Below are 23,900 nucleotides of genomic sequence, written 5' to 3' on the forward strand. Positions count from 1 at the left end.
TGTCATGATAACAACATTTTCAGAAGGATATATTGTCCCAGAAATGATTGCGATAAACGATAATTTTGTCGTTTTAAAGAGCCACTATAGAAAATGCTTTTTCCTGCTTCTGGGCTCCCAAAGGAGCTTTAAAACAATGTGCCACACTAATAATATACTAGCATAATACTATTACACCATTTTACAGTGAAACTAACTTTATTATTAAGAACAGACATTGGGCTTCCACTATAAAAATATTTTAATATCCTAAATAAATAAAAAAGGACAACAACTCTAAGACTCTGTGGGTTCTGAGAAAACTTCACTAAATAATAAAAATACCTTTAAAAAAATAATAACAAATAAAGTAACATTTACATTAATTCAACTTTTTTTAAACTCTGGATATAACACAGGCACTTGCAGACTCTCTCTTCTCATTATATATGTATATGCTGTAAATCACAAATTAGCTCAAAAACACAAGTGTCCATATGATCAAAGACACAGCTAGCTCAGCTATAGCTCTTGCTATAAATGTATTTTTTATATCTTCAGTGTTGTCCCATGAAAATATATAATAAAAATGGGCTTTTAACAAAAATGTGAGGAGTGTTCTCAAGTGTGTAAGAAATGTGTGTGTGTGCATTTTACTTTGTGTTTGCTCACCTTCATGCAGGAATGTAAGGTCTTTTTTGACCACAGGGAACAGGGGGATGATTGGTGGCTGCACACTCTGGCTGCTTAGAATGTTCCGGTACTTGGCCATGTTGCGTGATGGGTCAAAAATATCCTGCAAGTCACGGAACAGCTTTTCATACTTGCTGGGGAGCTTCTCCCATGTGCCTCGCAGCCGGGCCACTGGGGAAAGGTTCAAACCACTGCAACACAGACCCATCCAGACAACAGATTCACAGAAAATACCATTTCAGATGCTGGAAACAAAAAAACATTTAATCCACCTCCATACTGATGGGATTTTCATTCTATAAATCAGCCTTAAACAGTGATCACTCGGCTAGCCTATGAGCTTACTAACAGTACTTCTAAATATCAGTTTCACACAAGACACATTCACATCTACACTTCAGAAGAGGTGCTTTCTCCTACTGACTAAAAACATTGCACATGTGCAAAGACTCAATCTTCCCACTAAGCTGCAGAGATAAGAGGTAGCTTCAGTTGGACTGTGTTGTTTAAAATATGACTGTAAAAGACATGGATACTGGATAAGCAGCACTGAGTCAAGCAATGATGTGCTGAAGTAAGAGCGACATGTTTTTGTTAAAGATGATCAGAAAAAAAAGGCGTAAATACCCTTTCAGCTGTATGAGCCTGCCTACTAAGTAAAAAGCCTTATAATTCCAGCATTTCAATAATATTTTAAGTCACATATTATGAATTACATTATCCATATGTTATAAAATATTATTGTATTGTAATGGGTGGGGAGCAGTAGCTCTTCCGCCCAGAAAGTTGTAGAACCCAAGAGCAGCAGAATATGAAGCAGGTAAAAACTCGACAGAAACCCCTCAACACGGGTGGAAAACAAAAACTCAAAAACGGGTGGAAACCAAAAAAACGAGAAGGGGCGCAAAAGAATTCATGCCCAGGGCGAGAACGGGTGGAGACCCGAGAGAGGGCAGAAACGAACTCGCACCGAGCGCAAGCGAGGGGGAAGCAAACAAAGCTGGCCAGAGAAGCTTGGCCGCCCCTTATAAACCGGGGAACAGACAAAACAAAAACGGCTTCTCAGAACTGAACGGGGAGTGTATAAGGTGGTTATTGACTGAGCTGTGGTTCCGACGGGGGAAAAGGAGGAACCGGGGTCGACAGACAAAAAGGTAAACTAAGGAGAGCGGCCACGAGCCTCACGCCCATCACACACACACAAAGAACATGACCAGCTGTGCTGTCTCTGACTCCAGTTTCTCAAACCTTGATTCAAAAGTGACTGATTTGGTTTTAATTTAATGTGATAACAAAAAACTACTGTGTGGCACTATGAGACAAATATCTGGTAAAAACAAATTTAGATTGTTATAAAAGCTGTACACTGACTACTTTGTTTCAAAGTGCCATATCTTCAATGTTGTCCCATGAAAAGGTATAATAAAATAATTTTAAAAATATAAGAGGTTTACTCACTTTCATGAGATACTGTGTTGACGTATTTGTCAGATATCTGTATTGTGTATCACAAGATAAGTGAGTTTGACTCCAGCATGCCAGGATGCCATCCAGTATGATAAGCTTGTATGAACGCAGAACATGCAGCAGCTCGTGTGTCGACACACTGTACCACATGACCAAAGGGCTTGGAGGCCAAAGCCCAGTACAAGTTCCCAGGTCTGAGATCCACTGTAAACAAGCAGTAATCTGGACAATGTCACTGCACTATGAGATGCCCCCACTCCTGACAGCAGTAACGGGAATACTGACTAAGTGTAACAGTGGGCAATGGCAAAGCAACTGTATCCCATATAATTAATAACAAGGGATGAAATAATTTGGGGTTTGTATTCAGTGCTTAGGGCTGGGAAAGAGATCTGAATAACCAAACATCCTGAAAATGCCAGGTTTACACTGTTTTCAATAAGGGCTGGATAAAATGGCTGAAACTCATTTTACAATATATTTCATAACTTTGCATCTGTGAGCGGATGTATCGGAGTCGCTGCACTTTCCTCCGAGCGCAATATTAGCTCAGGCAATGATTCATCAGCAGCAGCTCGAAAAAAGTGGTGACTGACTTCACATTAGTCAGAGGAGACGTGTGCTCGTCTGCATCCTTCTAGGGTTGCAGGTGCCACTGGTAATGGGGAAGCATGGAGGGTTGGGACAATTGGACAGCCAAAATTGGGAGAAAATGGGGAAAGATTTGAAACTAAATAAAAAAAAAAAACACCATTAATTTGATTTTAGGTGGTCTTACACTACTCAAAAATGTCTTAATTGGGGTGCAATACTAACAGAATTCACATACTGTATTTAACCATATTTTTATATTTTTACTTAGCAGTCCAATAATTAAATCCAAATAAAATCCTAAATAACAAACAATAAACGTCCTGTCGTAATTTGTCCTTTGTTTCTTTGTTCCACAAATTAAACACTGCGAGGAGAAGATGGATGGTGCTGCTGCAAAAGAATAATGTTTTCAGAGCAAAAGACATGGCACAAATGTAGGAGTGCTTAAATAGACATAGTGAATGTCATGAGAGGCAAAATGATGTATAGTCTGAGCTTGGAATTGGCAAACATTATTAAGCATTATTTAAAGCTGGAATATTCACTGCTTAAATGAGGCAATGATATATTGTATGCAAACTGTCTGTATGTTTCTTTGGTCTGTAGTTATTTAGGCTAGAAATCATATCACTATAATTGAAGAATTTTCGATTGTGATGTACTTTAGGCACCCCTGATCGTTTTTATGGTTTTCCTTTATAAATCATTGGTTATTCACATCAGCAATTCCAGTTAAATATATCATATAGCAGCTGAACACAGTGATACTTTATAAGTGAAATGAATTTTAAAGGATTTACAGAAAGTGTGCAATAATTCTTTAAACACAATTTGGTCACTTGTCATTTTAATGATTTAAACACGTTTAGCACTAATTTTTAGGAACACAAAATTAGTTTGATAAGCTCTTTGACCCTTGACCTACATACACAGGTGAATCCACTTATCAGAAAGGGTTAAAGTGTCAATTGCAAGTTTTTCTCCTCTTTGCATCTTTTCTGAAGAGTGGCAACATGGAAGCCTCAAAAAACAAATTTGCTCACTATCTTCCTTACAGGGGAAACTGACATCTGAAATCTCTGAGATAGCTTTTTATATTCATTTGAGAGCTTTTTATAAACTCTCAAATGACCTGACCTTTTTTCAGGTCATTTGAGAGTTTATAAAAAGCTCTCAAATGAATATAAAAAGCTATCTCAGAGATTTCAGATGTCCGTTTCCCCTGTAAGGAAGATAGTGAGCAAATAGAAGACCACATACACAGTTGTAGTTAAGGTTTGAAGTGGCAAGAAACAAGAAAAATCTCAGATAATCAGAGGAGAAGGATGGTGAGAACAGTCATAGTCAACCTACAGAGCTCCAGAGCTCCAAACACCTACATCATCATCTTGCTGTAGATGGAGTCACTGTGCATTGTATAACTAGTCAGCACACTTTGCACAATGAGAGGCTGTATGGGACAGTAATGCAGAAGAAGCCTTTTCTGAGCACACGCCACAAACAGAGTCGCTTGAGGTTTGCTAAAGCTCATTTGGACAAGCCAGCTTCATTTTGGAATGAGGTGCTGTGGACTGATGAAACTAGCATGTCAAGATAAAATCTACTAAAGCATTCATGCAGAGGAACAAGTAAAACATTCTGGAATGATCATCTCAGTCACTAGACCTGCTTATTATCAGTGAAAATCTGTGGTGTGATTTAAAGCGTTCATGATCAGAAACCATCAAACCTGACTGAACTGAAGAATAGTCCAAAATACCTTCAACCAGAAGCCAGACTCTCATTGCAAGCCATAGGAAGAGTTTCTAGGCTAATATTTCAACAAAAGGAGGATCTTCTAAATATTGATGCAATATTTCACTTCTCAAATATCACTTTGTTCGTCTGCTACTGATATATTTAACAGAAATTGCTGATCCAAAAATCATGAAAATGATCAGGGGCACCCATACCTTTTCATACCACTGTATACTAATATCTTAGTATGACATAGTCAAAGAGTTGACATGAGTGATGCTGCACGATTCACCTACAAAAAGACTAGAATGTTAGAAATTTGTATTTTAACGCCTAATTTGATGTTCTGCCAGGCCATAATTTCGATTATACACAAAAGACCTGAGCAAAGCACTTCCACTCACCTGATGATGGCAAACATAGAGTTGAAGTTCTTGCACTCGCGGCAGTGCAGCGCAATCTTGATGAAATGCTTGACGGTCTTCATGCGTTTGAACGCATTGGCCTCACAAAGGATTTCAGTGGCCACCCAGAATGTCTCCTGGTTGATCAACTCCTCAAACTGCTTCAGGTGGCCTCCTTCACCACCGCCAGGGTCAAGCTTAAAGAGGTCGTCCACATACTCGGTAGACTCAATGTTCCGGAAGATTCCGAAGTCACGCATGGAGAGCTGTGCAGCCACTTCTACGGTGCTCAGCTGGAGCAGGCTGATCTGGCTCTCCCTCAGAAGCTCCTGGGCGTCCTCATCCGAGCACAGCGTCTCTGTCTCCATGTTGTTCTTCAGGTAGTACCTGACCAAAAGAAGGTACGTACACTTCTGAGTTTTAAGGGGTAAGGTTTTTTTTCTAATGTTATCATATACCCAGTAAGAATTAGTTATAGCCCATAGCTGCTCATTTTAAAAAGTTTTCTCATTAGTGTTATAATTATATATGAATATGTAAATAACTACATATTTACATGTATGAATAGTGTAAATGTAAACATTGGTGGTGATGCATTTTTCCAATAGCAGGAAACAAAAAAGAACTCGTTCACTGATACACTTTCTTTGAGAGCCTCCAGGAGGGCCACACTAAGTGCTAGAGCTAATGTATGTGTAATGTGTGTAGCTGCAGTGCCTCGTTTACAACACTTCAACTGAACAGCAGCTCTCTGCCAGAGTAAGCGCCTTCAAAACCAATGCATGTGGAGCATGTATGAGTAAGCCATGATTTGCTGAGAGGAAACAGTTAAACAGTCCAGCAAGAACTGGACCCATTGTTCATCTGTTCATTGTTCATCTGGCTACAAAATACTAAGATCTTGGGTTGGTTGGCTTAACACCTTGCATTACCAGCTTTAACCCCTTATGGCTCATTTAAACTTCTGCATCCACGGTGCAGCCTCTGCAAGTTCCCTTCATGATTGTGAGCGTATTTAGACATCTGTGTTAATGTGAATGCTTTGCTCTGTAATTACACTGAGAAGGAGTAGGCTGAGACAGAGATTAATTTGGAAATACAATGTTTATCTGACCAATCACAGCTGCTGCTCTCTGTGGTGCAGTGTAGTAATGTTTCTGGGGAGGTGCGCATCAAGTTACAGCACAGTGTTTGCGATTACACGTAGTGTGAGTAGTTTACTCCATAAAACCAACCCAAAATCATAATGATCATCAGTTTTGTAGACTCTAAAAATGTGCAAAACATCAGGAATAAAAACAGAATAATACAATTGGAGATACAGGGTTTAAGATGAATGATGTCGTATTTACTATGTGTAAGTTAATTATTGCGGCAGGCCTATAAAAAGCGAAATTCCTTTGGTCATATAGTGTATGTAATATATAATAATGAGACAGAACTAAAAGCAACACCGGTAACATTTGGTGTGCATTTGTGATGAAGAAGAATGCTGTTGATCTCTCTGGAATGCTTTGCTTTTAAACAGAGAATCAAAAAGCATCCAGGGTCCGTTGCTGGGGTAAGAATACCAGACATGTCATCTGCAGGGAAGCGCCAAGTCAATGAAATATTAATTCTAGCTATTCTAGATACTGTAAGAAACAAATGAAAACCATGGTGAATTCAAAACGATAAAGGTACCAGATTTGAATTAGGACTTCACGGGGTATGCAATGTTTTATAAGCTCTTTTTTGGGCCACACAGTGTTAGCTTAAAGGCTTCAAGTTATCCACTCTCCCCTGCTCTGCTTTACCTAGCATTTGATTTTAGACTTCAGTTAGCCAATATGTAACTTAAGTGATTAGAGTTAGCTTTTAGCATCCAATTAGCCAATCTCGCTTATATGGTTTGCCTAGTGTTAGCTTTTAGCCTCCAGTTCTCCCTTCTCCTGTTCACTTAGCACAAGCATTTAGACTCAAGTCAGCCAATCTCCAAAAGATCTAGCCAACAAATATAGTAACCACTGTACCTCGATCATTGCATTCAATGGTATTAAAGTCATAATTCTGGTATTGCGACAGCCATTCTGTTCTGATCTCACCTTCCACTGAGCTGGATACGATCAGCCAGTTTGGAGAGCTGGTCTGGTAGCCGCCGCTGTTTGATAACGCCTTCAGGACTGATGGACACCTCGCACAGTGAATAGGTCTCAGGAGCAGCGATAAGGCCAAATTCATTGACCACATGGGAGACCACGTCTTTGGCTGTGGTGTCTTTACTGATGATGATGTAGCAGCTCTGCTGGTCTGCTTTAAAAACACGGATCACTTGGTCTGGAATGTCTGTTGGAGGAAGAGGAAAAGAACGACAACCGAGATCAGAGAGAGAGCCAGTTTGACTGTGTAATTTACCAAATGTTCCTGTGGTTTTCAAATAAAAGTGTCAAAACTTATTGACGGGGTTTAAGATAGAGCACATTCTACATTCTGTTACACTGGAATAGTTAAAACATAAACATAAAACACTAATGTTTTACCTTTTTTGAGAAAGCCAAACCCAGGGAGATGAGTGGAGGCAAGGTTGAAAGCTAACATAGCTATAATCTTTTTAGCTTGCTAACAGTACATCACACTGAGAGGACACAATGAGAATACATCAGCACTAGTTAGTAAAGCTCAACCATAATTATTTTTTATTACAGTGTATAACTATGCTATACAGTCATATGAAAAAGTTTGGGCACCCCTATTAATCTTAATCATTTTTAGTTCTAAATATTTGGGTGTTTGCAACAGCCATTTCAGTTTGATATATCTAATAACTGATGGACACAGTAATATTTCAGGATTGAAATGAGGTTTATTGTACTAACAGAAAATGTGCAATATGCATTAAACCAAAAGTATGGGCACCCTTATAATTTTATTGATTTGAATACTCCTAACTACTTTTTACTGACTTACTGAAGCACAACATTGGTTTGGTAACCTCATTGAGCTTTGAACTTCAAAGCCTGGTGCACCAATCATGAGAAAAGGCCACAAACAGAGTCGCTTGAGGTGTGCTTTTGTTTAACAGGCGACTCTGTTTGTGGTGTGCTTGCAGAAATGGCTTCTTTCGCATCACTCTCCCATACAGCTTCTCCTTGTGCAAAGTGCGCTGTATTGTTGACCGATGCACAGTGACACCATCTGCAGCAAGATGATGCTGCAGCTCTTTGGAGGTGGTCTGTGGATTGTCCTTGACTGTTCTCACCATTCTTCTTCTCTGCCTTTCTGATATTTTTCTTGGCCTGCCACTTCTGGGCTTAACAAGAACTGTCCCTGTGGTCTTCCATTTCCTTACTATGTTCCTCACAGTGGAAACTGACAGGTTAAATCTCTGAGACAACTTTTTGTATCCTTCCCCTGAACAACTATGTTGAACAATCTTTGTTTTTTAGATCATTTGAGAGTTGTTTTGATGAGCCCATGATGCCACTCTTCAGAGGAGATTCAAATAGGACTTGCAATTGTCCACCTTAAATACATTTTCTCATGATTGGATACACCTGGCTATGAAGTTCAAAGCTCAATGAGGTTACCAAACCAATTTTTCGCTTCAGTAAGTCAGTAAAAAGTAGTTAGGAGTATTCAAATCAATAAAATGATAAGGGTGCCCATACTTTTGCACCGGTCAATTTTTGGTTTAATGCATATTGCACATTTTCTGTCTACAATAAACCTCATTTCAATCCTGAAATATTACTGTGTCCATCAGTTATTAGATATATCAAACACCCAAATATTTAGAACAAAAAATTATTAAGATTAATAGGGGTGCCCATTTTTTCGACTTTTCGAGCCTACCACTGGTAGACCAAGTTGCTACACCCCTCATGTCTCTTCACAGTGCCAGACTAGAGTCAAGCTCAACAGGGTCTTCTTTCCCCGCTGATTCTGCCAAGCCCGTTCCCTTGGCTGCGGTTTCGCTAGAAGGTTAACTGGTGCGCCGGGACCTCCAGGCCTGGTTCCCCCCCGGATGGGTGGAGGAGTGAGGCCCAGGACTGGGCGGAGGACTGAGGCCAAGGGCTGGGTGATTCCTCCAGGGCTGGTTCCCCAGGGGACTGGCTGAGGACTGAGTCCTCCAGTGAGCCGTCATGGTTTTGTAACTTAGCTTATGTTTTTTCCACATGTGCATTATGTTAAAGAAAATCTGTGTGATTCATTCTGAGGTAAAATAACAGGGTTGTAAATGGGTTTTGTACATATAACCTCATAACCAAGCAAAAACAGTAAATGGTCATACAAAGCCTTCTGAGCTCTTGTTTAAGCATTGCTATGCAGTGTTCACCCAGGCACAGTGGCTTACAGTGCTGTGAGGAGGCCAGTGAAGCACTAAAGGACAGACACAGCCACAAATGGCATGAAGGATGGATGTGCGCAGGTATGCTGCTTTACACCAGGGCACTGCTACAGGGAGAGCTATGCTGTTAGCCACTATTCATCACGCATCTGTAAAACTGCAAACTGTATATGGAAGCAGGCACTGTAGCTTCCCAAACAGATTAAACCTAACCATAGAGTACAAATAAGTTAAAATGATGATTTACCATCGACTCTACAATTTAGTCCAGAGATAAATTCAATCCATGTCAACTCTGCTGTATACAATGCAGAAAGTGTGGTAGTAATTGGAAAACAGCAGGTTTAAGCACATTTTTACTCTTTATTTGAATAAAGCAAGATCATGCTTTCTCACTTATCATGTCTGCCATCAGTTTACTAAAACTTCCACAATCTGCCTGTTCTCCAGCTGAAAGATATGAGCTGTACAGGGCAGGATAGTTATATTAGCCTTAGCATCTGTTTGTTTATCTAAAACTGACTGCATTTTTCTGTAAACATTTCACTCACATATGACTTTAGAAGTACTGTAGCAAATTCATGACTGGAATAGCACTGCTCAGATATATTTATGGTTCTTTGATTCATTAATTATATTTATTTTGTTCAATGGTGAAAAAATGACCTGTTAAAAACTGAAACCTTGAATTTTTAATTTTGGTTTGTTTCGGTACATTCCTAAAAACAGTTTACAGGACAAAGAGCTTGTACTCACAGTAAAAGCCAGCAGCTGGAAGGGCAGGTAAAGAGGACAGCAGTAGGGAAAGAAATGAGAGATATGTTGAAAACAGAACAGAGCAGCAGGCTTGGCTTTGTGCCATGACTGAAACACAGCTCACTGTCTCTCATTCTTCAAGTGTTTACCACAGTCCAAACAAACATCTGTTTACAATCTAGTGCGCCAAGCTACACAAAGAGCATTCTCATCCCAGCCTCGTGCTGGCTCTGGACAAGCTCTTTATGTTCAAAAAGCGCCATTAATGGAAAGCTAGTAAAAATGCTAATGCAGTTAACTGTGAATGAATTTGGCTTTGTGTAACTTTGATTTGCATTTTAACAGATGATCTCAGGGTGAAATATAGACATGTTATAGATATAGATATAGACGATATACAGTCTTTGCTATGATGGCGATGTTACAATGAGACAGTTAGTTTAGCTAGTTGTGTCCCTGTAAATGACATAGATTGATTGGTGATTAACTAGTTAGCTAAGTTGCCCATCATTAACAGAGAGTACTACAATGTGATTGGATTGTTGTTTCCAGAGTGAATCTGAGCTAAACCCAATTTGAACATAAAGCAAGCTGACTAAAAGAAGCAACTATAAAAACTACAGTGAGCTAGTTTATGTCCTGATAGTGTCATGAACAGCGAAATGTCCATTAATTAATGATCAATTAAAGTAACATAAACAATATTCAACCTAATCTGAGTAACACTAACAGGTAACTTAAACTGGAAGTGCAATGCAACTGATTTGGTTTGTTGCCTAAATGTTTGTGGCACAAAATGAACAAACACTACAACTGTGAATTTAGCTCAATAGTGTTTAGGTCTTCAGACATGCTTGGCCAGTTCAGCACCTTTAACTTCAATTTCTTCTGAAAGGCAGTTCTCATCTTGGTGGTGTGTTTGGGGTTGTTATCATGTTGGAAAACTGCTATGCGGCACAGTTCCTGGAGGCAGGGGATAGTGCTCACGCCTTTAGAATGTTACAGTACATGTTAGAATTCAGCTCTACAGTACTGACATCACTCCTGCAGCCCCAGACCATGATGATACCACCACCATGCTTGACTGTAAGCAAGGGACATTTTCAGGACATTTCAGTTAGTGCTGGGCGTTATGACCAAAAATATATATCACAGTATTTTTCAAGATTCTGAGGGTTTCACAGTATATCACAGTATTTATATATGATCTTATTTATTTTATTTTTATTATATATATTTTTTTCCTGACTGGGCTTTTATATAGGTTTGTGACTTACTGTTAGGAGTACATATAATATAAAACACTAAGGCCTTAAATGAAGGCTTATATTACTATTGGGTTTACTTTGTCCCACAAAATTACACAATATATGAAAGAATCGGACTGCATTAGCAGAAAAACTGCTAAAGAATGTTAACAATAGACCTTTACAATAGACAACTTTAACACAGCTTCTTTTTTAAATAGCTACACAAACACTATAAATAGATCCAAACTACTCAATGTTTAAGTATATAAAAGAGATATTTTTCAAAAGCTCTATTGCACAAGTAAGACAAGTTTAATATAAAATTACAATGTTTTTTGAAGCCATTAGAAGCATTACAGTATTAAAATCAGCCACAATTCCCTTCTCTCTTCAGTTAACAAATACATTGAGTTCAGTGTGCATTGTTTTTATCCTACAGTATTAATATATTTAAAAGGGCTACAGTTACTTCCTCGTAGTTTGTGCTGAATAAATGACTTTGCACTCAGGACTGATTCTAGGCTCATCTGGGGGATACGAGGAACTTTTCTCTGAGCTGTGGAGCACAATTCCTGTGTGCTTCTTTGGCGGTGCTCAACACTGCGTGCTTCTTCTACACGGCGCTCAGCAGTGCCAGCACTAGTTCCAGTAATCTCATTGACTGCTTGCTTTCAGCAGATGGTTTGCAGGCTTTCTTGTTTTTTTTTTTAAAGCCGTATTACGCTGAACATGTGTCTGTTCTGAGTGGAACCCATCCTGGGAAACTGTTGTATGACCTTTGCAATCCTACAGTTTTAGGGTGTTAGCAATCTTCTTATAGACTTGGGCATCTTTGTGGAAAGCAACAATTTTGTTTTTGAGTGCCATGTTAAATATCCAGTGGCCATTATGAGAGAATTGTACCAAAAACACCAAATTTAACAGCCCTGCTCCCCATTCACACCTAAAACCTTGTAACACTAACGAGTTACTTGACACCAGAGATAAAAAATGGCTAATTGGCCACAATTTGGCAATTTTTACTTAGGGATGTACTCACTACTATTGCCAGAGGTATAGACAGTATTATACAAGCTAAACACTGACTACCTTGCATTGTATCAAAGTGTCACACCTTGAGTGTTGTCCCGTGAAAGGAAATAATATAAAAGTTTGGGGTTTACGAGACACTGTTTGTAGATTAGTTGAATAGTTGTAGATAGATTAGTTTTGTGACGTCTTTTTCTCACAGCTTAGTTTTTAATATGAACTGGGAATTTCCATCACTTTTTTTACTGCATACATTTTTTAAAATCAAATTCTCGTACTAGCACTAAAGGTTTAAAGAGAAGTCATAATGAAAAGGTCATGATTTGCCTTTATTCTCTTAGTCCTTTGTTGCTGTTTTGCGTGTGGCTGTGTATCAGTCCGCTGCTTGGAAATAATAAATAATAATAAAAATAATGTTTTTTACTTTCTTTGTGAAGCAAGAAATTCTGAAATTCTTCCTTGAATTGAGCTGAACTGAAAGTGATGAGTCTCACCTGAGGGGTTTGAGAAGTCCAGCACGCTGGTAGCCGGCTGGAGCAAATCAGGGCTGCTGGACGACAGACTGCCCGGGATGGGCATAATCGCCACACTGTGACGGCACTGCTTAGTTCCCACAATGCTGTCATCCTGAGACTGGCCCACCCCTCCATCACTGAGAGAGAGAGAGAGAGTTTAAAAAAAAAAAACGATTCATATTCAGATTACAGCAGTAATTCAAATGACTAATTATTTAAGAAGTCATGCACTTAGTAAAATACTATATTTATTAGATCAGAGTAAGATGTATAAACCTAAGCTGGATATTACCTCCGCAATTATATTTCACAGTATTCTGGAATGTCTGAGTCTGTGCATAATTGAAAACAGACTGTGGTAGTGGAAATAAGTGAGCAGTGTTTAGCACAGCACCACAAGATGCTGTAATTTAACTAACCCTAGTCAAATAATCTTCATTTTCTAGCTGAAATATGATTATATTGTGGCTCAATGTGTTAAAGAAGTCATGGGGTGAATTTCCGGTTTCACATGATGTTTATTCGCAAAAAAATGATTATTTTCTGACTTATGCAAACATTTCAAAACAATTTTTTTACCATTATTTTACCTGTAAAAGGAACTGATCAGATTACTGACAAACTGTAGTAATCAGATAATGAGGTGTATGTAAACATCATGGAGTCATGGTTATAAGAGTTTTGAATATTATATTAGAGTTTAATTTTATTTTGCTTTTTTCTTCTCCAATCCAGTTAGTTTAACTAGTTTTTAGAGTGTGTTTGCTTGTATTTATTAGTTTTTTTTATTAGTGCTTAGTTTTAGTTGTTGTTAATTCTAGTATTAGTTTTAGATCTTTCTTTTTATACTTTGGGTTATTTGTGAGGTACAGGATTCAAAAAGGTGTTATGTAATAAAACTCAACAAAAGAAACCATTAAACAAATATTCAGTTACTATGAAACAATCAACTGTCCACAAAAACTGTCAATCCACAAACTGCAGCCTTAAGTGCAAAATATATGTAATATTGCTGTGAGTTTTTGAGAGTGTTGTTTGTGAGAGTGTTACAGCCTTAATGCACACTGCTTTTGGGAATAAAATGCATGGTATAATGAGACAGATCCAGATAGCTGTCTCAGATTTTTATTTTACCTGGTGGCTTATAGTAGGTAAGTACAAAAGTAAGTAATCTTTATTTTTCCAGAGCAACTGGAGAGTACATAAAGTACATAAAACATATAAAAATAGATAAAATAAGCGAACACAGACACATCAATGAAACAAACTGTCAGCATAATCACAATTTTCAAACACTACAGAAAGCAAGAGAACAAACATTAGTCTTTAAATGTTTCTTTAAGGCTTTACCGATGTTGACAGTCTGATATCAGTAGGGAGATCATTTCACAGTCTGGGAGCACCTGGGACCTCCCGCTCATAGTGGTAGTGCTTTAGACCGCTGGACAACTCAGCGCCCTGCACTAAAAATTTTAAATCAATTCTGTATCCCACTGGTAACCAGTGAAGAGCGGCCAGCACTGGGATAATGTGGTCCCTACGTTTTGTCCTGGTTGAAAGACGAGCAGCTGCATTTTGTACAAGCTGCAGTCGAGATACATCTTACTGACGGGTGAACAGGGCATTACAATAGTCTAACCGGTATGAAACAAAGGCATGAATAAGTTTCTCAGTGTCCGAAAAGGTCATAAAGGTTCTCGTCTTGCTGATATTTCTAAGTTGAAGGAAGCAAGATTGAAGAAGCTTTTTCATATGACCAATAAAATTTAGATGGGGATCAAAAATCACAGCCAGATTTCTAACATACGGCATGATCAAGATCTAACTAAACCCTCCTGGACACATCCTCTGTACCCACAATAAGGACATCTGTCTTATTGCTTAAGATTCTTTTAAAATAAAAGACCTTTTTATATGTATTTAGATGGTAAGATATCAAACGGACAGGATGAGGGAGGCAAACCATGAACAATAGAGACCAGTTTCTCATGAGTAATAGTTTCGAACTGAGTAAAAGGAACCACATTACAGAGGGAGAAGAAAACAGATGAGTCAGTTACAGGTAAAACAATACACTACCACCAGGATGAACACAAATATGGGAGAGTTGCAGTGAGCTGGGTTTAAACCCAGACTGTTGGTATGAAAGGTCAATAAGTAGACCACAATTCTATGGATGAATGTGAGTGTTTGCTGACTGTAGGTGTTCTAACACTGGGGGGCACAAAACTAAGGTGTGAGGGTACAAAGAACTGCACTGATGTTGCGAAATGAATGGAATGAAGACACAGAGCAGCAGAAAGATGTTGAAAAAGTAAAAATATAAAGCGCGGAGAGCGGGGCTTGAACACAGAATGGGCTCAGTGAATGAACATGATGCACCAGCGAGGTGGAGAGATTAGAGCGACACAGGTTGCTCTAAAAGAAGTAAAGAGAACCTCTGTGATCTGAGCCCAGTATAAACTGTTCCCAGAGAGGTGAAAATGCTACAGAGAGCCACTTGGCAACTCTAAGGAGATTTCTAAAAAAAATTGTGTGGTGTGGCTTTTAGACAGAAATACTCAAAACTCTGAACTGCCGAACCAGAAGGAAGCACGCATTCACACAAATAAACTCACCGAGCAATCTTTTAAGAACACTACCCTGACTACCCTCTCCAAACATGGCAATGCTTTCACAAAATGTTGGCAACATTCTGTTGAGGTTCTGATCCATGTTGTCAAGTTTTTTTAGTTCTACTGGATTCAGAACTGAATCTGTTGTCATGTTCATAAAAACAGTTTGACATGACATTTGCTTTGTGACATCATCATCATACTAAAGAAGATTGTTTATTGTTAAAATTAATCAAATTGTGGTCATGAAGCATCTGGTCAACACCAATATTTAAATAGCTCAAAGTGTGCCAAGTGAACATCCCCCAAATTATTCCACCATCTACACCAGCCTGTACTGTTGACACTAGTTAGGTTAGGTTCACGGATTTGTGCTATTGGTGCCAAATGCTGACCCTTATTTACTTACAGACAAGGAAACTGCCATGGTTTGCTTGCTGTTGTAGCTCATTCTCCTATTGTTGCAGGATGGTGTTGTTCATTCTGAGATGCTTTTTTTGCTCTCTGTACATCTGTACTGTACAAGATGGAGCAGCTAGATAGAAGTATGTAATAAAGTGAATAGTAAGTGAACACAGTGTATACATCGCTTTCATTCTCTCTTACCAGCACAACACTAACACCTCACACCACCACCATGCCAATCATAGTCATTGTAGTGCTGAGAAAAAAAACATGGTCCTAAAAGGAAAATAAAAATGTTTAAAACAGTTTGCCACATTGCGCCACAATATATCATCCAAAAATGAGTTATCGTTAAGGGCCTAATAATAAATGTAAATCACATATAAACTGTGACAGCTGGTCTCTCGTGGCTTATTTAACACTTTAGATGTATTGGATATGGAGGGGGAGGGAGGAAGAGAGAGACAGTAACTGATTGAGAGTATCTCTTACCCAAACAGTCCTCTGTGCAGGTGAAGCCATGGTAAAAACAGGAGAGAGTGAGTGAAAAACAAGAAGCATTAAGCAAAAGTGCGGAGCACACACAGGAAGACGGCAACATAACCCACAACGCCACGACAACATATGTACCCCACAGAAAAGCTACTCATCGAAAACAGAGCCCGAAGTGATAAATTGTGGACTGACAGATTTGTGATTTTCTGTACTGAATTCCTGATTAGATAAACTAGGTGCAGGATGGACGGATGGACGGATGAATTAACGGATGGATGGATAGACTGTGTACAGTAAATTTAAAGATCATCTGCTAATTCTGAGATACAATGCTGACAGTCTGCAGGATTATGTTACACACAGACCCCAACATGGCCGCCTTTCCTAAGCCATTTTCAGCTTATTGATTTGCCACAATAATTGCTGATGATGCTTGGTACACTAAAATCAGGGCTGATCAAAGCGCTGGATTCAGGTGATGAAAAAGTCAAAAAAAGGGTGTGTTAAGGGGTCAAGAACTGGTGAGATGTGAATGGAATTGGAATGGTCAGAAAAATTTAAGGTCATTTAAAAAGCAGGTTTATCAGAAGGGCACAATATGTTAAGCTGCAAGACAAATAAAAATGAAAAATAAAAAGTCCAATTGTATTACTAAACTAATAAAACAGTTTTGTTATGTCCTTTCTTGACATTTTTATCAGAAGTGATTTTTAAAGGGTGAATTGCATCATTTTGCTAACATTTTAATAATATAATAAAATGTTTGTTTTTATTATTTGCTAATATTTGTAAATGATAATAAAATTATTAATTTAGTTGTACAATAATATTATTTATCACATTCATTTCTGGAATACTATTAGAGTGGCCCATACAATGTCTAATGTCACAAAATAGATTGGATTTGGGCCACCGTTATCTAAACACTTCAGTCTAACCTATTATAAAAGAAAACCTACTCTCTTCTAACCTGAAGGGTTTAGGGGGTAAGATGCTGAACCTGGTCTTCTCCAACATCTTGCGGATCTTGTTGCGGCCTCCTGACACAGTGTTGGCCTTCATTTTTTTGTGGCTCTTGTTGTCGGTTGCAAACTCCAAATCTCCTGGCAGTTCAGCAATGGAAAAGCGGTTACCCTTCTTCTCCTGGATTTTCGGGATGTGGAGGCCACCATTCTTCTTCTCGTGCTTGATGCGGTTCTGGAGCTCTTTAAAAACTGGAAAGTGAAACATGTATTAATGGCAAGCATTTTCCAACTGCCACGCTTTCCAGGGAAAAACATTTCTACACAAGCACCTCCCTCATGTACACATAGTTTCTTTCAAATGCTAAAGAACACCAAACACATTTTAGGTCATATGGATAAAAATATTATTATACATCTATTGACTGTTCACAGTTACAGTGGGTTCTATTTCATTAATAAGTGGACTAAAAATTTGAGATGGAAATGTATCTAGAGGTTCTTAATTCAAACTAATTATACTTTTAGTTCTATAGCATTCAAAATAAATAGTTATTATTGAATAATACAACTATTGACAAAAATGCAAGGAAAGGAAGTGTTTCAATCTCGGAAACCCTTGCTATCTGTGAGTGAGCATTAAACTGCTGAAAAAAATGCCAGATGGATGTCCTGCCATAAAAGACAGCACATATGGTTGCAGGATGTCCTGCAGCTGTTAGTGACCCTCGTATCAGATCATCACACCAGCAGTAAGGGCAGTGTGACATTTCACAGCAAAGGCAGGATGGATGCACTTACCAAAAAGACTCCATACTCGAAGTCAACCTTTATCGGATCCCTAATAGAGCCTGAATTGTTGCTAAAGACAATATGATTCCAGTCTGTATAAGTAAACAAGGGTGACTGATGGAAGGCTTAGATGGAGAGTAATTTGTGGAAATGACCATCCTGCTATCTCAGTGCAAAGTGTGAGTAATATTCAGAATTAAAAACTGTAAAACTTCATAGGGGTAGAACAAAATTTAAAGAAAAATTATGACTCCAGTTACCACCGAAGCTACTAATCAAACTAGAACTGGGAGAAAAAGTGATTTTCATGCAATGTGACTTGGATTTGGACTCAACTTACCAAATATGTTGGTTTTTACAGTGAGGGAAAGATGAGTATTGTTCTTTAGAATATCCACTGCTTTGGTGTAGGAGATATTCTCAAAGTTCTGTCCATTGATTTCCATAATCTGAGAAAGAAATAGAGTAACACAAGCACAGGGTTAAGAATTTTAGGGAGACAGACAGTGACAATGCTCTGAATTAAGCAGAAACCCATTTTTCCCTCCTTCTTACTGGTTTCTGTTTTGTCAGCCAGTGAGAGCTGGGGGCTGTTCCACGAAGCGAGCTAACTCAGTAAGCCAGGCTTATTAAGACAAGTCTGGCTCATTTTGCAAAAATTTCGGTTCCACGAAAAAGGCTAGACTTAAGCCTCGTCCAGTTACTATAGCAATATATACATTTGTCCAAACCTGCTCTGTCCCAGGCTAGAGTTTACGCTTAGCTTAGCTGCAGCGCTTCTATTGGATGAGCCGTGTGACGCCATAGCCTTGCGGGTGGGAAACAAAATCCAGGAACAAGGTTCCGCCTCGGTTCAATCCAATAAATTGCAGTGGATGCAGCATATATAATATTTGTATACATTTAATTGAGTATTGCACTCTATTGGAAATATGTCTGCACATTGCAATTTATTGGTTCAATCTTAACAAATTCAGGCCAGTGTAAAATGAAATCCAGTATTTAATCGCAGTTATTTTCCACAAAGATTTATTTGCATAAACTCTGTATCACAAAAACACATTTATTAGTATTAATGATGCCCAGGTACTTTAGATGAAGTTACTTCTAAGTATATCTATAATTCCATAATTATATCAATTCACATATGTGATCATATTTGTTCAATATAAATAGTATAAATGTTTGGTTAATTTATTGATGCAAAAAGTGAATGGATATAGACAACTACCCTACCAATATTTTCATACAGGTGATATTAATTAGCAAAAAATGTAGGCTTATAGCAGCCAACATTGAAGGCTGTAGGCAGTTATTGACATCACCACCAGTAGCAGCAACAGCTGTTTACTTTCTGGTTGCTAAAATATTTCATGCAGTTAATTTATATCACAATACACACTAAAATATGTAATTTAACATTTTTCTGCACATTGGTATTGCACTTACCATTCTGGTATATTTTTATATTTAACCTTGACCTGCTGCCATGTTCATTTTAATTCCCCCATGTTGCTTCTAAATCAGGATATAATTATCTATTTTCCTATTCATTTCTTATTCATCAAATTTACTATAACATTTTGGAATGCCAATGAATGGATTAAATATGCTCACGGATTAAATCGATCTGCAATTTTCATAATTAATTTTAAGAACACAAGAAATGTTTCCTTTCCATATAATTATGTCTTTATTTCACCAAATAGACGTATAAGTAACTCCTGTTCAGCAGGAGAGAAAAAAAGCAGCGCATTCCTTCACCTCCTTAAACATTTTTCTCTGCTTTTCAGGGGTCGATTACTGAGGCTGTGTAAATACCGTGTGCACGCACGTGAGCCTTGATTACAAAAGCCTGGTTTGAATTAGTGGGAACAGGTTGAGTCTGAATTGCGTTAGTGGAACGGAACTAGCTGGAAGTGAATTGTTTGGCTAACTCAAGTGAGGATTACTCAAATAAGCGCCACTTTTTTAAGCTCGCTTCGTGGAACAGCCCCCTGGTGTAGAAGTGAATATTTGTGGTAGTGCTGGGCGGTATACCAGCAATTTTGAACTGTCACACCGCTAAAGGCGCTGCGAAGCATTGTGTAGAACAGCACCACTAAAGAAACAAGCTGGGATAGCTGGCTGGCTAATGCTAGGCAGTAAGCTAACGCACTGGAAGCTCAGCTCTGTAGACATACACCGTACATACCGTCGCCGCGTACCTTACACCCTGTCCTACGCCATAGCTTGATGGGCACCTCTCTGGAAATGTAACTACGCGTTGCGCTAGGTGGACAGACGCAGCTGTGACTGGTCCGCCAGGCCTCCCATCCCCCCCACACATTCCCGCGTTTGTGGTTTACACTGCAGAGCGACACAGAGCCGCTAATATGCGCACACAGATATATAAACGCACTCCGCTGCATAGGGCATGCTTGTTAAAGTGTAGACTTTGCCGTAGGTTAACATTAGCACACTCGTCCCTTGCTTCATCCTGCCTGAGAACAGCAGTTTATACCCCAGACGAGCCCAGAAACAGTCCTGAGTAGAGAATTATTTATTCAGCAAGTGATAAAACTCCATAAAACCTGATGATACGAGGTGCGCAGAAACTATAGTCCTGTTTAAATATATTATTACTGTAGCTTGAAGGATAATTACAATGAACACTGAACTGAATGTATTAGTTACCTGGAGAAAGAAGGGAATTGTGGCTGATTTTAATAGTGTAATGGCTTGAACTTTTTATTTAAATATTAAGTTTTGTAAAGAAAAACGTGTTAAACTTGCTGGCATATCTCTTTTTAAAGTCTATTGTTTACATTCTTTATCTGTTAATAAAGTTTGATTACCTCATATATTGCGTAATTATGTAGGAAAAGTAAAGTTAACCATAGCTTAAATTTAAAGCCTTAGTGTTTTATATTATATGTATATCAATGGCGGATGCTGGTCTTTCAAGGAGGGGAAGCTCAATTTCGGCCTACATCTTAACATTATGTAGTTTTATTTATACAAAAATTCTACTCTCCCTGAGATGTTTTTTTTTGTAAACAAAAGGCATTATTTTCAAGTTTTCACTACACAACAAAAAGGTAAATTACGTAATCTTTAAAGTTGGTAAAGGAAAAAATGCAGGTAAATTTAGTTCCTTTTTGGACAGTTTTAATTTCCTTGAATAATCCCTTTATTAAATTAAATTGTTTAAATTATTTTTAATGATAACACAATACTTACTACTGGCCCCTGTTCATTTATGTCCTGAGATAGTTTCATCAAGAGGAATGGCCATCAGTACATTTTATTTATTACAGCACTTCCAGTCAGCCAGCTCACTTTATCATACCAGGACAGCTGAAAATACCTGTTACTTTTCCCCACCTTTTACACCAAATTAATCTGAGCAGTTGATCTGCCCTGCTGTTTAACTCTTAAGTTTATCTTAGTAAGGAAGACTATCAAATGCCTTAGCCAAAATCCGTCCACAACATTAAAACTGTCTGATATTATGTGCAGCTTGCACTGGCGCGAGGCTAGTGTGAAGTGTGCCCGTCTGTGAGTGCTTTGTGACGGTGGAGGGGATAAGCAGCACACGCTGGACAGAAACTGCGATAGAAAAGAGTGATAGAAGTCAGAAAGAGTAATAGAAGTAAGTCTCCAAACACAAGTAGCTACAGAAAAGCACCAGAAATAGAAGCCCATCACGGATTTTTACACTAAAAGATCACTGATTCGCTCATTTCACTGTCAAACAAAAAGGGACTCTGCCTCAGACAGATCATCCAATCATCATGCAGAAGCTGAGCCCATAGACCCCCAGAGACGCTGAGCGTCCGATGGGCGGGACAAAGCCCAGCATTTATCCAATGACTCGTCTCGTTTCGCCGCGCGCTTTGCTCCGCTATTGAAGTCTGTGCACTGTTTAAAGCAGCGCTGTGAAGCTGCGGGAATGAGTGAGAGGAAAGCCGCGGTGTTACCAGTGATAAGAAGCTGATTCTGAACTAAGTTCAGAGCGTTGTAGCGCATATTTAATCAGTGACATGTACACACAACAGTATATATTTAATCACTTATTTATTTTACATTTTAGGGGAAGCTGAGCTTCCCTTGCAGTCTTAGAGCAATAGCCACTGATGTATATTATAAAGCCCAGTCATGCAAAAAATATAGAAATAAATAATAACAATAAAATATAGTTATATACCGTGAAACCATCAGAATCTTGAAAAATGCTGTGATTTGTAGGTATGTTACCTGATCTCCACGCTTCAATCCGGCCTCTGCCGCTTTACTGCCCACCTCCACCGCTTCAATGAAAATGCCGAAGCCTTTCTCGCTGCCGCCCTGCAGGCTGAAGTGGAGTGGTGACTCTCTGGAGGGTTTCTGCAACGTGACCTGCCGCCACTTAGCTTTAGCAGCACAGGCAATGTTCAACAGCCGCAAATGACCCTTCATTTTCTGAGAGTAACAAAGGAGATACACAGGAACATTAGAAGTGCCCATAAGTAGTCTGCGTGTTTACTGTGTTAAAACAAGCTATGTGGGACGAACTGCTAGCTAATATCTCCCTGGCTTACCTTAGAGTTCCTCAGGATAGCAGAACAGAACACACTAAGAAATATTTCTGGATATGTTAACATGCACAATCACAATCACAGACACAACAGTCAACAACACACCAGCCACAATTCACTGCAAATGAGTCTTACCGCTTCGTCCAGCAGCTTTTCAAAGTTCTCCAGAAACTGAGTCATTGAAGGGTTTCCTTCAAAGTCATTAAAATGATTGTTCACCCATAGCAGTACAATCCGGGTAACCTGCATTAAAATACATTTTTCATATCAGTCCACATGTTAATAATGATGATTCAAAATCTGCTTTATTATTAATATTATTTTATTTTCACTCGCTTTAATTTAATCATGTTCAGCAGTAACAGCTGCATCTACTACATATACCATATACCTCTACCATAACAGCATATCTTCTCTGATGCACAAAAACTTTTGAGCTGTTTCAGTGGCCATGAAAATCGAGCAGTTTTCAAATTAGACGAATGGACCAACAGAAATGCAGTGTCTGATCCACTGGTACCAGCACAACACGCACTAATACTTCATACACCACCATCATGATAATCATTAAGTCATTGCAGTGCTGAGAAAAATGACCCTCCAACCCAATAAATACAGCTGCTCATTGAGGAACAGGGTGAAAGCAGGATAGTAATGCATGCAGAGAAACAGAAAGGAGGTGGTCATTAGGTTAAATCAGACCAGATCTACCAGATCTACCAGATCTATGAAAAATTTCAATCTGGATTTAGGCCTTATCATAGCACTGAGACAGCTTTAGTTAGAATAACAAACGATCTACTTATAGCCGCCGACCAAGGCTGTGTTTCCCTACTCGTACTTCTCGATCTGAGCGCAGCCTTTGATACAATAGATCATACTATCCTTTTAGAAAGACTAGAGAACATGGTCGGTGTAACCGGAACTGCCTTAGCATGGTTTAAATCGTACTTAACCGATCGCTATCAGTTTGTGAGGTTAAATGATATGTCTTCCAGTTATACCAAGGTAAGATATGGAATTCCACAAGGCTCTTTATTAGGACCGTTATTATTTACATTATATATACTCCCACTGGGCAAAGTTATTAGAAAACATGATGTGAATTTTCATTGTTATGCGGATGACACGCAGCTCTTCATATCAGCCAAACCTGATGACAGAGTGAGATTAAAGAAAATCGAGGATTGTGTAGAAGATGTAAAATCATGGATGTCGCACAACTTCCTCCTATTAAATAGTGATAAAACAGAAGTTCTCCTATTAGGCCCCAAAGCTGCTAGAAATAAATTAGCAGACTTAATGCTAAATCTGGCTGACT

At 38.7% G+C, this 23,900-nt stretch overlaps 1 protein-coding gene across 12 annotated transcripts in view; it reads right to left on the reverse strand.

Annotated features, from left to right (window-relative positions):
• LOC103043076 (rap guanine nucleotide exchange factor 6) overlaps positions 1 to 23,900 on the reverse strand; it is a 296,213-nt gene that overhangs the window by 68,782 nt on the left and 203,531 nt on the right. For 11 of the 12 annotated variants that reach the window (XM_049466446.1, XM_049466442.1, XM_049466440.1 and 8 more), the window contains 9 exons: positions 22,715 to 22,822; positions 22,260 to 22,463; positions 18,361 to 18,469; positions 17,237 to 17,480; positions 12,731 to 12,888; positions 9,958 to 9,972; positions 6,959 to 7,199; positions 4,875 to 5,261; positions 652 to 863 (listed from right to left, as the gene is read on the reverse strand). In XM_049466446.1, coding sequence (XP_049322403.1) covers positions 652 to 863; positions 4,875 to 5,261; positions 6,959 to 7,199; positions 9,958 to 9,972; positions 12,731 to 12,888; positions 17,237 to 17,480; positions 18,361 to 18,469; positions 22,260 to 22,463; positions 22,715 to 22,822 — 1,678 coding nt within the window. The remainder of the gene's footprint in view (positions 1 to 651; positions 864 to 4,874; positions 5,262 to 6,958; positions 7,200 to 9,957; positions 9,973 to 12,730; positions 12,889 to 17,236; positions 17,481 to 18,360; positions 18,470 to 22,259; positions 22,464 to 22,714; positions 22,823 to 23,900) is intronic. The other variant, XM_049466441.1, reaches the window with a different exon arrangement.

This window comes from Astyanax mexicanus, chromosome 17 (assembly GCF_023375975.1).
Source record: "Astyanax mexicanus isolate ESR-SI-001 chromosome 17, AstMex3_surface, whole genome shotgun sequence".
NCBI lineage: Eukaryota > Metazoa > Chordata > Actinopteri > Characiformes > Acestrorhamphidae > Astyanax > Astyanax mexicanus.